The sequence below is a fragment of the Phaethon lepturus genome, unplaced genomic scaffold, assembly GCF_000687285.1.
Source record: "Phaethon lepturus isolate BGI_N335 unplaced genomic scaffold, ASM68728v1 scaffold4113, whole genome shotgun sequence".
Lineage (NCBI taxonomy): Eukaryota > Metazoa > Chordata > Aves > Phaethontiformes > Phaethontidae > Phaethon > Phaethon lepturus.
Window position 1 is genome coordinate 8843 of NW_010531056.1, and position 14470 is coordinate 23312.

The 14470-nt window shown below is 39.8% G+C and overlaps 1 protein-coding gene across 1 annotated transcript in view; it reads left to right on the plus strand.

Moving 5' to 3' along the window:
• KCNQ5 (potassium voltage-gated channel, KQT-like subfamily, member 5) overlaps window positions 1–14470 on the plus strand; it is a 42631-nt gene that overhangs the window by 4435 nt on the left and 23726 nt on the right. The window contains exons 3-5 of the mRNA XM_010284420.1: window positions 541–636; window positions 3891–3985; window positions 5524–5550. Of these exons, the coding sequence (XP_010282722.1) occupies window positions 541–636; window positions 3891–3985; window positions 5524–5550 (218 nt within the window). The remainder of the gene's footprint in view (window positions 1–540; window positions 637–3890; window positions 3986–5523; window positions 5551–14470) is intronic.

Genomic DNA, 14470 nt, shown 5'->3' on the forward strand with positions numbered 1-14470 from the left:
AGCCAAAAGGGGAGACGATCCATCATCAGCTTTTTTCATAGCCTATAAAATGAACAACGGGGACTATTGAGATGGGAAAGAGGAGGTCTTAATCTGTTAAGCAAGGCATTTTCCAACTTTTCTAAAATTAAAAGTTATGATAAGCACTGCAGATATGGACTTTGAAGGCCATATATATCTGACATACCTGGCAGCTGGTCATTTCATCATTCTTGGCTTAAATGCTTCTGAATGTTTCTGCCTGATGATTTATGTATACGTGCATATCCACGGCCCTTGCAGCGGCAGGAATATAGTGTAGCACAAACCCAAGCAATGGTTGGGACGAGTGGCCATTGGTAGCGCCACAGATGTTACCTCTTAAGTAAGGAGTCTCCTGCCTCACCACGAATGGCCACTGCTATTAAGCCTTATACTGTCATAAATGTGTTACCTGAAGCAATCATATGGCATAACATCTTCACAAAATCGTTGTAGTTGATTGTGTATATTTGTTGAAAAAACTACCTACGTAATGATAAACGGCTTATTGTATTGCAGGGCATCCTTGGCTCGGGATTTGCATTAAAAGTGCAGGAACAGCATCGTCAGAAACACTTTGAGAAAAGAAGGAATCCAGCCGCCAGTCTAATTCAGGTAAATATGAACTCAGTGAAAAGATAACAGCAGGTGATTTAAAGTGCATATTGGAGCAAGTTTTATGATTTCAATTTGGAAAGTTTTGTGGAAATAATGTTTAACGGATTGGTTAGTTTCATGAAATAAGTTTGTTCAGTGATTGCGTCTGTTGCCATAATTGTGTCTATAGCATTTCTATGTGTAGTTTTTGCGTTCTTCTATCCATGCTGAAGAAACCAAGTCAAGGATGTCAGCTGCATGGCTGCAGTTAGCAAATTACTTAGAAAAATAGAACTGATCCCTAGACAACCCAAGTGACAGCACGGCACTCTTGCTTATATTAAGCTACTTTTCATCTACTACACATTTTAGAGTGCTCCAATGAGTGATATACTCGGTGAAAATGAAAAGTGTCCTGCTCAGAGAATTGCTTTCACTATTAGTCAATTCAAAAGCTGGAAGTGTAGGTGCTAGCAATTCCAACATGTCTGAAATTGTCTGAAGTGGTTTCAGCTCCAATATCGACATGATGGTACAGATGAAAATTTTTAAAGATTTTTTTAAGCAAAAGTGGCATGATATTTGTTAAACAGCTGTTTTGCCTAGTTTTTCCTTAACTTACAGTCCTAGTTAGAAATGAGAAAATCCTCTAAAGAATGATTTTGCACTTAGCCTTAGTCTACTTGATGCATTGAAAAAAAAGGGGGGGGAAAATAATCTTCTAGCATCGTAGTTTATTTGCTTGGGTGTTTTACGTGTGCCACTTAATGCTGTTTTTTTTAATTCTGAAATAATAAATCCAAATAAAGGAGCTAAGCATGAATATACTAGAGTTCAGTGATAAGTTCAGGATAGATGACAGGCTGCTCTGAAGCATTCTTAAAGTTAATAAATGTTTTCCATTATTACTGTTCAATTATTATTAAATACTAAATATTTCAGATGTAGTATTTATTAGGATAATTAATAAATATAAATCCACTCCTTTTGTACCTATTGTACTGTAGAATGAGCATCTGGAATATTTTATAACATATTCTAATCTACTTCTTCCAATTTTAGTTGCCGGAGGAAACACATGATAGATCTAGGTTTTGGATGTAGCTCTTCTTACGATTGTATGACAGGCCAACCAAAATATTAGTAAGACAGTGTGCTAAACAGATTAAGAATAGCTAGCTGACTGATTGCAGAAAGTGACTCTCAATGGGCAAAAGACACTGTGAAGGGAAGACATTTGCGGTGGGATCCCAGTGATGAAGGTTGTTCAGCACTTCCATGGTCATTTTCATGTTCAGCATTTTCAGTGACCTGGAAATTAATATAGAGTTGCTGGTGGAGGTATTCGCCAATGGCACAAGGACTGGCAGAATGGTAAAGATGAGGGCAGGCACATGGGAATGAACCCGAGGATGATCTGGGTGACTTTATCCAAATAGCTTAATATGCCAAATACAAAACTCGGTCTAGAAACAATTAATTCCGACTATTAGAAGAGGACTCTATCCCAATATTAATGACTCTGGAAAGGATTTGACCAAGGATGAGAAACACAGAGGAGAAAGACTGAGAAAGAAGGGCCAAGAGCTTCATAAGTTCCCAGTATGTTACTCCAGCTGCTGTATTACAGTCGTTAGGTACAGAACCAGAAAGGTAACAAGTAGGAGAAGGCTGATACTATCACTGTATATGGTGATGCTGGTACTAACATGCTACACATCAACTCAGCGTCTACAGTTTGTAAATGAGACTGGAAAATTGGAGAAAGCAAAGAAAATATTGGCAAAAAATTAGTCCAGGACTGGAGAAAATTTCCTATTCGTAAATGCAGGATGTGTCTGATCTTCATATCATTGTCTACTGTAACAGTGCCTGGGCTTTTTTAAATTGTCTGTTGTGGATATTGACAATGGACTACCATGGAAATCAGTGTGCTCTAGGTTATCAGGATAATGTCTATTTTCTCATCAGTTAGTCTGTAGAATTAGTCTGCGCTAACTCCTCTGTTAGATATACAGATACACTGTCTGCTAGAGCCTTTACCTGACTTAAAGACAGCTAAGGTATCGCTATAGAAAACTGGAATATTCCACAGGAACATACTTTTTTTCACTATGTTTAGCTTATAAGAAATATTCAGTGTGAACATTATTTGAACATAAAAGTCCAGAGAGGAAGTACTGGAACCTACAGGACTATTTATTGTAGCCAACAGAAACATAACAAATATCTCGGGCTTTAAGCCAAAACCAAAGAGTTTCAAATTAAAAATAATGCAGAGATTTTTGACAATGAGAATGGTCAACCAGTGGAACAGTTTACAAAGTGAGTGACAGGTTCTCCATCTGTAGATGAAGACTAGATGTATTTCTGGGAGACGTGCAGTAGGAAGTCACAGGGTATTAGACTCCGTACAGGAACACCTGGATGACAATGGTCAACGGGAAGAGCAGATACTCAGCTAGTACAAATTAATGTAGTTATGCTGACATCAAGGAAGCTGTTCCAGTTCATGGAACTGAGCACCTATCTTACCATCTACATGCAGTTATAAATCTAAACAGTGAATACATTTTCAGTGCCATGATTTGGTCACTCATCTTTGAAATGATTTCTTTCATCTTTTTAAACATTTAGCAGTGTTTCAAACCACAGAGAATACTTCACTTTTCTTCTGAATGCTTTTTGTCTGGTTTTCATTATCGTTTACAAAACGTATTATGACACTTTTTTACCTCAGGCTGCAAGTTTGTGTGGGTTTCCCTATGGACTTGTCACAAATAAATCACTGCGATGCTTTTTTGAGATCTTTTATGTGTTGAATACCTTCTGGTGCTTCCACAAAGCCAGTAACTCGTACTTTACCATGTAAAGTGTACTGTGATTCACAAAAGTTTTGGAAGTTTTTTCTGGTATTTCCTTAATCAACTTAATAGAGCACATCCCAGTCTGAGCAAAACCCCCTCTCTCCGTAATCAGAGCGGTGGCATTGGCACTTCATGTTCTTGGTTCCTTTGTGCTTTTCTATTGTTTCCCCATACCAGGCTTCTTGGCGGTTTTATTCTACCGACGCCAGCCGAACAAACCTGACAGCCACCTGGCGATATTATGAAAGTATTCTTCCTGCCCTCAGGCATGTATCAGTGCTATGAATGATAAAAGAAAGCCATGACTTGTATTGGTTACTAATCTGCTTTTCAATTTTTTGTTTCATCCCCTGCTCCCTCTTGCCTTGTTTTTTTTCTTTTTTTTACCATATATCCTGCACGTAGTGTGTATGGCGTAGTTATGCGGCTGATGAGAAATCGGTTTCCATTGCTACCTGGAAGCCTCATTTGAAGGCCTTGCATACCTGCAGCCCTACAAAGTAGGTACAAATATGGCAGCTGGTGCTGTTCTCGATGTCTGTTCAAGCTTATAGAGATTTACTACTTGTCTGTTTCGTCTTGTTTTGTCTCCTTAAGTCCTCTCATTAAAAATTTCAACTAACAAACCATATAAATATTAACGAGGAGCCTAGAGCAGCGGGACAAATACAAATCATTGCATTTGTCTGAGCACAGGCATTAGAAGTATTTTCCGAAATCCCCACTCATGTATCAAGGTTAATGTTTCAGTCAATTCCAAATTATCTCTAAGGAGGAAAATACTATGTTTAATGCAGAGCTTGTTCCTTGGTTTAATGGTATTTTTATGCCTGTGTCCCTATATAAAGCTATAGCTACAGATTTACCTTTGTGAGGGAAGAGGTACTTGTGGTATTCTACTGGGGAATGCACTGGGGAATTTGCTCCTTTTCGTCATAACTTCTGGTATACTCAGTATTGCCTGAGTTATGGTGAGAGATACTCAGGTGTCCTCAGTTACACACAGAGTCAGCGGAAGACAAGTAGAAAGACCTGATGTCACAGTTTGGCAGACAGGAAATATTTGACGTCCTAGTTTGGGTGAGAATTCACCGAGCTCTGGCGGCCCAAGACTCTTCAAGAATTCAGTAAAAGATTTCCCAGGAGGTAGTAAGTTGACTGATTCAATACGGGGCACAAATCAGGAAGTAAAAGATACTCAATAAAGATCAAAAAGGAGAGCGCGAAGAGCCTTACGGGAAAGCTCTGATAAGCACCCTAACTGTTGTTATTGCAGACAGTGCAAGAGAGTTAGTGGTTTCTCTCAAAGCTGGGTGATGAACATCCACATGACAGTAAAAAGGTAATCGTGTGCCAAAAAACTCAGCCAAAAAGAGGTTTGGCTGGGGACCCAAAGCTGATCTTTGAGTTTCAAAGGGTTGACAAGAACAGAGCCATAAGTAATGCATTCCACAACTGTAATTCCAAAATGCTCCAAACTAAAAGGAGCTTTTAGATTAGAAGTTACACGGAATATTGATTTTTGATGTATACAAACAGGTTGAAGGCAACATTGGTATAAATGATGGATATAAAATTGCGTAAATAATGAAGCTGTATCCCACCTATCATATTCTAAAATATGACTGTCCCTCAAAAGTGCATCTACTTGTTATTCTGAATAAGCATATTGCTGTGCTATCCTAAAATTAAACCTTTTTATTTACCAGAGATAACTTTATCTAGTAAGAGCCTACAGCTTTCTGTTATATGTGTCAGCAATGCATTTTGCCTAAGTGCTTTGCCAACTCAGTCTGCAGTGGTATGTACTAAGCATGTTATGCATGTGTTAAAACAACTTGAAAAGTTTCTTTTTCAGAAGCATTGTAGTTACAAGTCTTGCTTGAATGTTTTTGTGGTTGCAATGTAACGTGTGTCTTGTACACTAATTAACATACCCATTTACGTTTATCGTATATCTAACATCATCTGTAACTAAGTAATGTGATTACTATCTGCATAACAAGTATGTTTTTCCCTCCCACTCCCTGACCTGAAGAAAAGAACAAGGGGAAGCTTCTAGCAGGTTTGTAGTTTCTTTTATTTCTTTTATCTGTGAAATCGCTGCTTCTTAATGGCTTTTACATGTTTTAGGTTCTGTAAAGTAGGTTCAATGAACTGTAACTGTTAACTGACAATAATCACAAACTGCGTTTTTTAAACTCATATCAATAGACTAATGCTGCTGAAATTTGCTTCTTTGTCCCAGTTTTTGTATGGAAAAAAACTAGGCAATTTTTTACTTTTTAACTTTGAGGGGTAGCTCAGTTTGAACAGCGGCAGAGCAGCGAGCGGAGCAGCCGCCCCAGACCCAGCTCCTGGGCGAGGATGCGGCCCCCCAGCTTCTGCCATAAAATCGATGCTCGAGCTTCCCAGGAATCGCAGTGGAAGCTGCAGGGGTGTAGCCGAATTTGGCTTTGTGAACCAGCCCACCAGCCCTCTGTCACAGAAGGACCTCCCTGTGGGTGCTGGCGGGCTGTCACCTCGGCGAGGGTCGGTGCTGCCCTGCAGGAGCATCCTGAAGGCTTCCTCGGTGCCACGTCTCCGCGTTTTCCCAACCTTTTCCTGACACCCCTTCCTAAAGAGCGTTTTGGGACACGGAAGGCGGGGGGAAGGCACCTCCTCTGGGCTGCACGGTGTGCACTCTGGCACGGCTGTTTGGCCAGAGGGGTAGCCTGACATCTCTCCTTAAATAAGCCCCACCGCTGCTAGCCGGGGGGGCAGGGGGGCTTCCACCCAGGCGGGATGCTGGCCGAGGACCAGCTGCCTACAGCAGGCAGAGGCAGGCCTTGGGGGGGCTATCCTCCCGGGGTAGACAGAGCCCTGGAGGTGCACAGCCCGACGGCAGTAAGTGGAAATGCCGCTCTTTGCCGTACTTAAAACTCCAATCCTTAGGCACAGGAAAGGACTCAGTGTCTCCAAGAGAAATTACACCACCTCCAAAACTCATTAGGGATGGGAGCGCACAGGCGTTCGGCGGCCAGCGCTGCGGTGTCGGCACGATCAGAGAGTGGTGGATTTTACCTCTGGGCAGAAAAGAATGAAAAGCCAAGAAAGCAAGTGGGGGTGACACATCAGCCCCTGAAATACATCCACCCCCAAGTTGTACTGTGGTTCACAAACCCTTCTGGGTTATTCAGCAGGGGTGGAAAGTCTTCACATCAATTATCCATGTCCCGTTCCACTTTCCAGATGCTCCTCCGGGACCCGACTCCATCCTTTCCCCCGATGTGCATGTAACTGCTGTTAGTGTCACGGTAACTCGAGGGGACTGGATTTGCTCTGAGGTGTCCCACTTCACCTGCTCCGACAGTCCTGTGACTTTTCATATACGTTACCACCTCCGTAGGCTTGCTAGCGACGTATGGATCTCAAATTATTAAAGCCTGATCAAAAGTTTTTGCACTCACCAGCCATATTTCCTCCTCCTTCAAACAGCAACATTTAAAATTGACTTCAGCTTTTTTAAAGGTGAGACTGAAGTTGGCAGTAAATGAGCATGTACCTTCAAAACAGTGATTTGTGCAGAGGGGAGAGGTTATTCCCGGTTGTACATGTGACCACAAATTTACTTACAAATACTTACTCCACAAATAAGTAGAAGCTAGATGCGAAACAAACCCCAGCTGACAAAATTATATTACACACTCCATGTTAGTGATAAGTGTTGTGGTTTTAAAAGTAGTCAATGATTTAGCCAGAATTTTCCACTTTATTTTCACTGAACGGAAGATGTTTGTCCCTTCTGAAACCTTTAAGTAATATGTGCACTGCTGCAAATTAGTGTAGGTATAAAAATGGACTATTCAACTCCTGAGATCCTGGTCTACAGTAAAAACCCAACAGACCACTCAGTGCCTTTTAAAAAAGGTGTGTTTTGTCAGTAGCTGTTTATTGTTCTTATTCTGATATATCGCTGTATGCTTGTATCACTTAAAATACATGTGGTGTATGTGGTCTTTTGTGATAAATGTAAATGCAAACTGCTGCAATGTATTTCAAGATAACTGTCCTCGACTATTTAACTTCTTTCTTACTGCAATGCTGAGTGACTTGCATGGGATGCTATGTGAACTAAGCAAGCTGCTTCTTGTTTCATTCTTTGAAGATGCGTTTGCACAAGTAGTGCATTAGATTGCTTTCTGAATATGCTTTTCGCTCTGTGCTCCATTCTAATAACAGTGGAGAAAAATTTTTATCACTTTTACCTAAAGTTAATTTTTTTCTTTCCTACCAAAATGACTTTTATATTTACAGGAACGAATTATTGCGTTTTGTTATGTATAGACCTACAGTCTTTCACTAGGTAACTAAATGTTGCTGTGCATTTGAGTTGAGAGAGCTGTGCTTATGAGGCTGTAGCTTCATACCGATTTTAAGAAAAATGTCTGTTGTATTTCTCAAAATACTATAAATAAGTATTCTAATTAATCATTTATCAAAAATAATGGTAAACAACCTCTCTGGTGTATCCATGCTGTAAATAGATATTTCTATAAATCATTTCTAGACTTTTTCAAGTAATTTAAAAAGCCTGTATGTTAAAGTCTCCATATCTACAAATGTACACACTGAACGCAAATAATATTTATTTCTGCTCAATTATACAATGTGGCTGAAATTCTTCCTGTGCAGGAAACTAGATCAAGACTGATGAATCTTACAACATCCTGAGAGTATAAGCAGTCTTAAGCTATGCGTAGTACATGCACCAGGTGTCTGCAAAGAACGAATATCACCCATGAAAGGTTGTAACTAGTGAGCTTGAACATGAATTCTCTATCCGGGCAACTCACTCTGGTGCAAGAAGTTTTGCCAGTATAGGAGCTTGGGGGGAAAACTCATCCTTGCTCCGCGGGAAACAAGTAAATTGTACTCCTATTATCTCACCTGTTTCTAAAAAGAGGTTTAATGTAAACTCTCTGCATGCATCATATGAAAACGTCATTGCCAGTGATGCAGAGTCTAACTTGAGGTGGAAAGCCTAACCCCTTACCTAGCAGTGGAATGCTTAGTAACATGGTCCTCTATCTCCCCTCACTCCTAGTAAGCTTTGTAGTAATAAACAGAAGCTCTTCAGGATGTACACCCCTCGGAAACATAGGTATTCAGCATCCTGCCTATTCACATGATGTTTGAGAATGCCAACTAACATCAGGTGCATGATTCATTTACTTCCCCTCCTTAGTGCTTTAAGGTTCCTTACTTCTCCAAAGGAGGTTTCTTGATTTTTTTAAGTGCTTGTGATTCCCCTCGTTGCTTGTTGCCTGCAATGACACTAAGACAATGGCAATAACACCAGTTCTTTGAATCTCATCTGGTCAGACAATTGCAGTGTGCTGCACGCCGCAGTCTGCTGAAGCCCGGTTCCCCTTCTCTGCCTGAGACTTGAACTTTTGGAATGCATTACCCTGCAGAGATCTAAAACTGGGGTTAAATATTTGGCTAAAGACATTTCCCCAAGTCCAAGAGGATTTTTATAACCATGGCAGTTGAGCTCTCCATCTAATAATTAGTGGGGAATATTAAGCTATAACATGCTAGGCAATATCAGCAGTCAAAATACGCAATTGTTGAGAAGAATCCCCTTGGACACAGCTTGTGGAAGCTGTGCCTGCGTCCTGTACTGGAAGGTAGAGGAATGCATGTGAAATCAACCATCTGCTTCAGCCGAATTCTGTGGAAATTGTGTCTCTTACCAAAAATGGTAATTCCTAGATGGATGGATCTTAGGGGAAGAAACCCTTGATTTATAACCAAAGCGTATTACATTTTTTTCATTACTTTTTAAAAATAATTTAAAAGACAATAGAAGTACTAACTTATGATAGAAAATGGAGGTAAAAAATAGTTTCTCTTCATCTGGAAACTGTTTTGAAAAAGGAAACAATACACAAAATCCGTGAACTTCATTTATTTTTTTGGTTTGACAATCAAACCTTAAGAAATTAGTTCCGTGAAATTCTTGTTATTACTCATTGAAGGTATGAGATATAACGCTACATTTCTTGGGTTCATGCTGCTAGCGTGAGACTGGTGGAGAAGTCTTGAATGTTTGAACTTCAGTTTGAACTCACTGTACTCTCTGTTGCATTTGCAACTTAACTTAATTTCAGTAAAGCCATCCGTAGGCTTGGTAAGAATCAACATCTATATTTATTTGAAGTTAACTGCTGAAAATTGGCATGTACATTTGATTGCTGCTGTTTGTCATGGGTGATAATTTTTGTCAGTTTTAGCTTCTGCCTCAGCTCAAGATCCAAAGCATTGCCCCTCACCCTCAGGCGCTCCAGTTACTTCTGATTCATTTTAATTTCTTCCTATTCCCACTTCCACCACCCTGCTTAGTCTGAAAAGCTGAAAAACAAATTGTAAATTGTGACTAGTAGCAAGTAGTAGTGCTGCAGGCCTAAGGCTGACGTAGGGCAGAAGATAAACTTGACCAGAAATACAGGAAGGTAGGCTAGGAAATGGGGGAGTGGGACTGGGAGGCAAAGAGATGCTGAGTTTACCAAAAAGTATAGTAAGGTGATCCATGGAAGGCAGACAAAGCTGTGAGTATGGTAGTGAAAAAAGGCACAGGTTTGTAGGCATTTATCAATTAAAACAAAATCTTTTCAAGTCTAGTCATTTGGTCCAGCAGAGAAGAGTTCACTCCCCCTGCAGTGAAGCTGCAGTGACCTCTAGTGTCCCCAGACACCTATTCCTCCATCAATCACAGGTGGAAAAGCAGAATTTAGAAAAGAAGAAATAAGAACTAGAAAGTCCTTTGCCATCCCAGGGAAGTGAACGGCTCATGCATGTACTGACGGGAAGAATAAGCAGTGAGATCCTACAACTGACGTGCCAGAAGGCAAACAACTAGAGAAAAGTCACTTGCTTTTTTCCCACAGGTGCCAGTTGTAATTGATCTCCGCTAAAAGATGCTTCAAAGCTCCAGTGTTATTGACATGAATATATTCCGCAACTTGCAACCTGCAAGAATAGAGGAGCAGTAGGTCCAAAGCAATTGCCATTGCCAAGGAAGATTGTAAAAGAAAGCAAATATGTGTCTGTACATATATATATATATACCAAACTGGGATAGATCATGTAAGGGACAAGAAATGGACAGACATACATCTGAAAAAATGCAGAGATGACTGAAGATAGCTGTGGGTCTTTCAGAACCTTGTCATTTAGGTCTGATTCAGGGACCTGTGTAATTTCAGAAGGCATTTAGACACCCGTTTTCCTGATTCTTCCTCATGGTTTTATATGAGCAACATTCAACTTAAAGTTTTGGAGTACTTACAGGGATATGTGAATTTCCAATAGCCTGATTTACATTAAATCAAAGAATTTCCTTTGGATATCATGTAAAAAGAGAGGAGAAAAAGGGGATAGAGAAAAATAGGCTAGATCCTGCAAGAGGTGAAGGATTTTTAGCACAGCACTGGACTGTGCTTATCCAACAATCATTAAATCAGAGTAAAGGGCCCTAAAGGCTTCAGTGGCTACTAATTCAAGTGCAGAATGCACAAAGATGCTTGAAAGGGTGTTAAGTTTATCTCCACTCTGTATCTCTAACCCCATATAACAACCCCAGCGGATGAGGGAACTGGGGTTGTTTAGTCTGGAGAAGAGGAGGCTGAGGGGAGACCTTATCGCTCTCTGCAACTACCTGAAAGGGGGTTGTGGTGAGGTGGGTGTTGGTCTCTTCCCCCAACTAACTAGTGATAGGACAAGAGGAAATGGCCTCAAGTTGCAACAGGGGAGGTTTAGATTGGATATTAGGAAAAATTTCTTCACCGAGAGAGTGGTCAAGCATTGGAACAGGCTGCCCAGGGAGGTGGTGGAGTCACCATCACTGGAAGTGTTCAAAAAATATGTAGATGTGGCGCTTCAGGACATGGTTTAGGGAACATGGTATCGCTGGATTAATGGTTGGACTTCATGATCTTGAAGGTCCTTTCCAACCTTAGTGATTCTGTGATTCTGTGATCCCTACCGCTACTGCAACAGAGGATCAAGAGCTAGGAGCAATATAGCCGATGAGGAAAGGGACTTTCAATGTAGGAAAAAGCCTGGTCAGGATGCCCCCAAATGCTCTGATTCAGTTATTGCTTCATGATCTGTTATTTATTACATAGAGAAGAGCCCCATGGCAGCACGCTCCCAAGGACAGCGGCTTTCTTCTCCAAAGCATGAATTCTCCACTGCCACAAGTCATACAGCTTATGCCTATGCTGAGTAGGACCCAGTGACTTCAGGAACATTTCCCACCAGTCTCGGAATAGGAGCAGGGATCCAAGAAGTGAAGAACTGCTATAACCGGTGTCTTTGGAGAAACTCTCAAGAGGCAAAACAGAGTTTCCAATCCACGCTTCCTTCAGGGGCTGCATTTCTCTTCACAATGCAGCATCCTCTGCATGGACCCTTGGCATGCCATTACATTGCCATTGCTGCAAAGCAGATTTATTTTTTCTTAAGTATGAGGTCTGCATTTTAAATTAAAATTTTCATTCTCAGTGTTGCACTTTTGAAAATTGTCGCTAGTACAGATGAAGTGTCTACTGTTCCTTTCACCATTGCCTCATTGCTTTGATTTGGAGAACTAAAGATATTCAGGTTAAGTAGCCATTGTGTACCATTCAACTTTTATAAATGAAATAACCATGTGTACAAATCATTTAAAGGCAGCCATTGCTTTCATTAGTACAAATTAATTGACAGAACAATGCTTTTTTTTTCATTTTTTAATTTTCATTTTTATTTTTTAATTAATAGGATTATAAAAAATATGATCTATACTGATCATTTTTATGGCTATTTTATCATTTTTTCCTTTCATTTTCATCAGTGCAAGAGGAAGACAGCTGCCCAGAAACTTTTTTGCTCTAAGATTTGTCAGAAAAATATAATTCAATTCCATGCTTCCATAACAAATACAACTTGAGCCATAAGAGTTTAAAAAAGCACAGAGGACACATAACTAGGAATAATATCTATAGCAAGAAGTCCATTTTGATTCTGTTGCTCATGCTTTATAGTATGACAATGCAATAATGTGGTTAATAAATATTTTACAGCTTATATTTTAATAAGTTGTACAATGCAAAAGATTCCTGAGCTAAAATGTAATTCAGTCTTGAAATGTAATTTATATTGAAAATTAAATTTTGGAACTCACTTTTCTTTCAAACAGTATGTTCTGTGGGTCTTTTGTATTGCATATGCAACAGCACACAGTACTGCAGGTCCGGGTAATAATTTGCAATGGAAATAGATAACATTTCCAGCACCATCACGTGTTTAATTTCAACAATTGCTTACTTTGGGCAAGGGAAGAAGGGCAACATTCACGAATTATAGTAAAAGTATTCTTTCAAGTGATTCAACATGCCATATAGAAATACATTTATCTATTAATCTTTCTATTGGTATGCTCATTTTTTAGCATTCTTGAAAATTATCTCATTATAAGCTTCCCAGCATGTGCTTTGCCTGTTACAAACTGCATCCTTTCTGCTCTCAGTGATGTTTGTATTCAGAATGAAACGCTATGCTATGCTATGCTATGCTATGCTATGCTATGCTATGCTATGCTATGCTATGCATGGACAAAGATATCTGATTGTCTCAACATTTCACAGTCACAGAAGTTTATAACTACTTTCCATTTCATATAATTACATATTAACACTATATTTTCAGAGTGCAGTACGTTAAATATCTAAGAACCACATTGTCCCTGTTGTCATTAGTTGATTAGATGCAAAATTCATTTCTGTTGAAAACATCTTATGGGCATGCTGAAGTTAAATGCAAAGATTTTGAAAGTACTAGAAAGTGTCCTCACTTCAAGTACTATTATAATTTGCAGCAAGACAGTCTTTGCTATAGGTATTTTAAAAGCACCCCCAAGCCTATGCCAGGGCAGTAGGACTGGAAAACCCAGTAACATCATAACATGAGCAGCTACTGCATTTCTCCCATTGTTTCTCCCCTTGCAAGAACAGGACCATTGACCAAGACAACCATTCCCTTGTACAGGCAATTGAACTTAACCTTGTAGATAAAACAAGGTTTCCAAACCTTGGTATCAGACTTCCTTTCTGCTTCCCCTTCATGCCTTCTGCTACAGGTAGAGACAAACAAAGGCAAAAATGTTAAATAATGAAAAAGCATAGGCAGATAGTCAAGGCGACCACAGGATGTTCATCAGATACGTTTGAACATGGACAAACGTAATTTAAGCACTGCGAAGCAGAAAATCTACATGTCCCACATTTAGCTGACTAGAGGGGAGGGTTATAAGCACAGGAGGGGAAAAATCGTCTAACAGTTGGCCAACTATAAGACCACAGGGCCACCATTGATCCAGCAGTCACAGTCATGAGCTTGGCTGGGCTCTTGTACCTGTCCTAAATGGCCTGTCCAATACCACCTGCAGGTAGTAAGCTCCCAGCTTAATCTCCAGCAAGGACTTTAGTGAGCACACAGCGTATCATTACATTTCCATTAATTGGTCATGACGCTGTTTCTTGGTTGTTTTCTTAATTTTGGTTTCATCCTGTCCAAGTAAGCGCTGTAACAGGAATTCTGGATATGAGTGGTCACTAACAATGCATATGAAATGTTGGAAGTGCCACATCTTGAAAAAGCATGAATATACTAACAGTATTTTTGCCTGCTTAAAGAAACAAACAAACAAACAATACTACATGGCATGCACTAATAACAGAATACATTTTGTTCTTGTTTATCTGAAGAGATGGACAGAAATGCACTGAGCTGGGCTGACTAAGATGGAAATAAACCTATTTAAAATTCAAGGAATAGAAAAAAAAAATCTTAGAGATTAATCTATAACAATTGGGTGAATTTTTTTTCTATTTGTTAATTTTCTTTACAAGGTTATTCTGTACTGTAAGATAGACTGACATTGATAATGCCTCTATCAA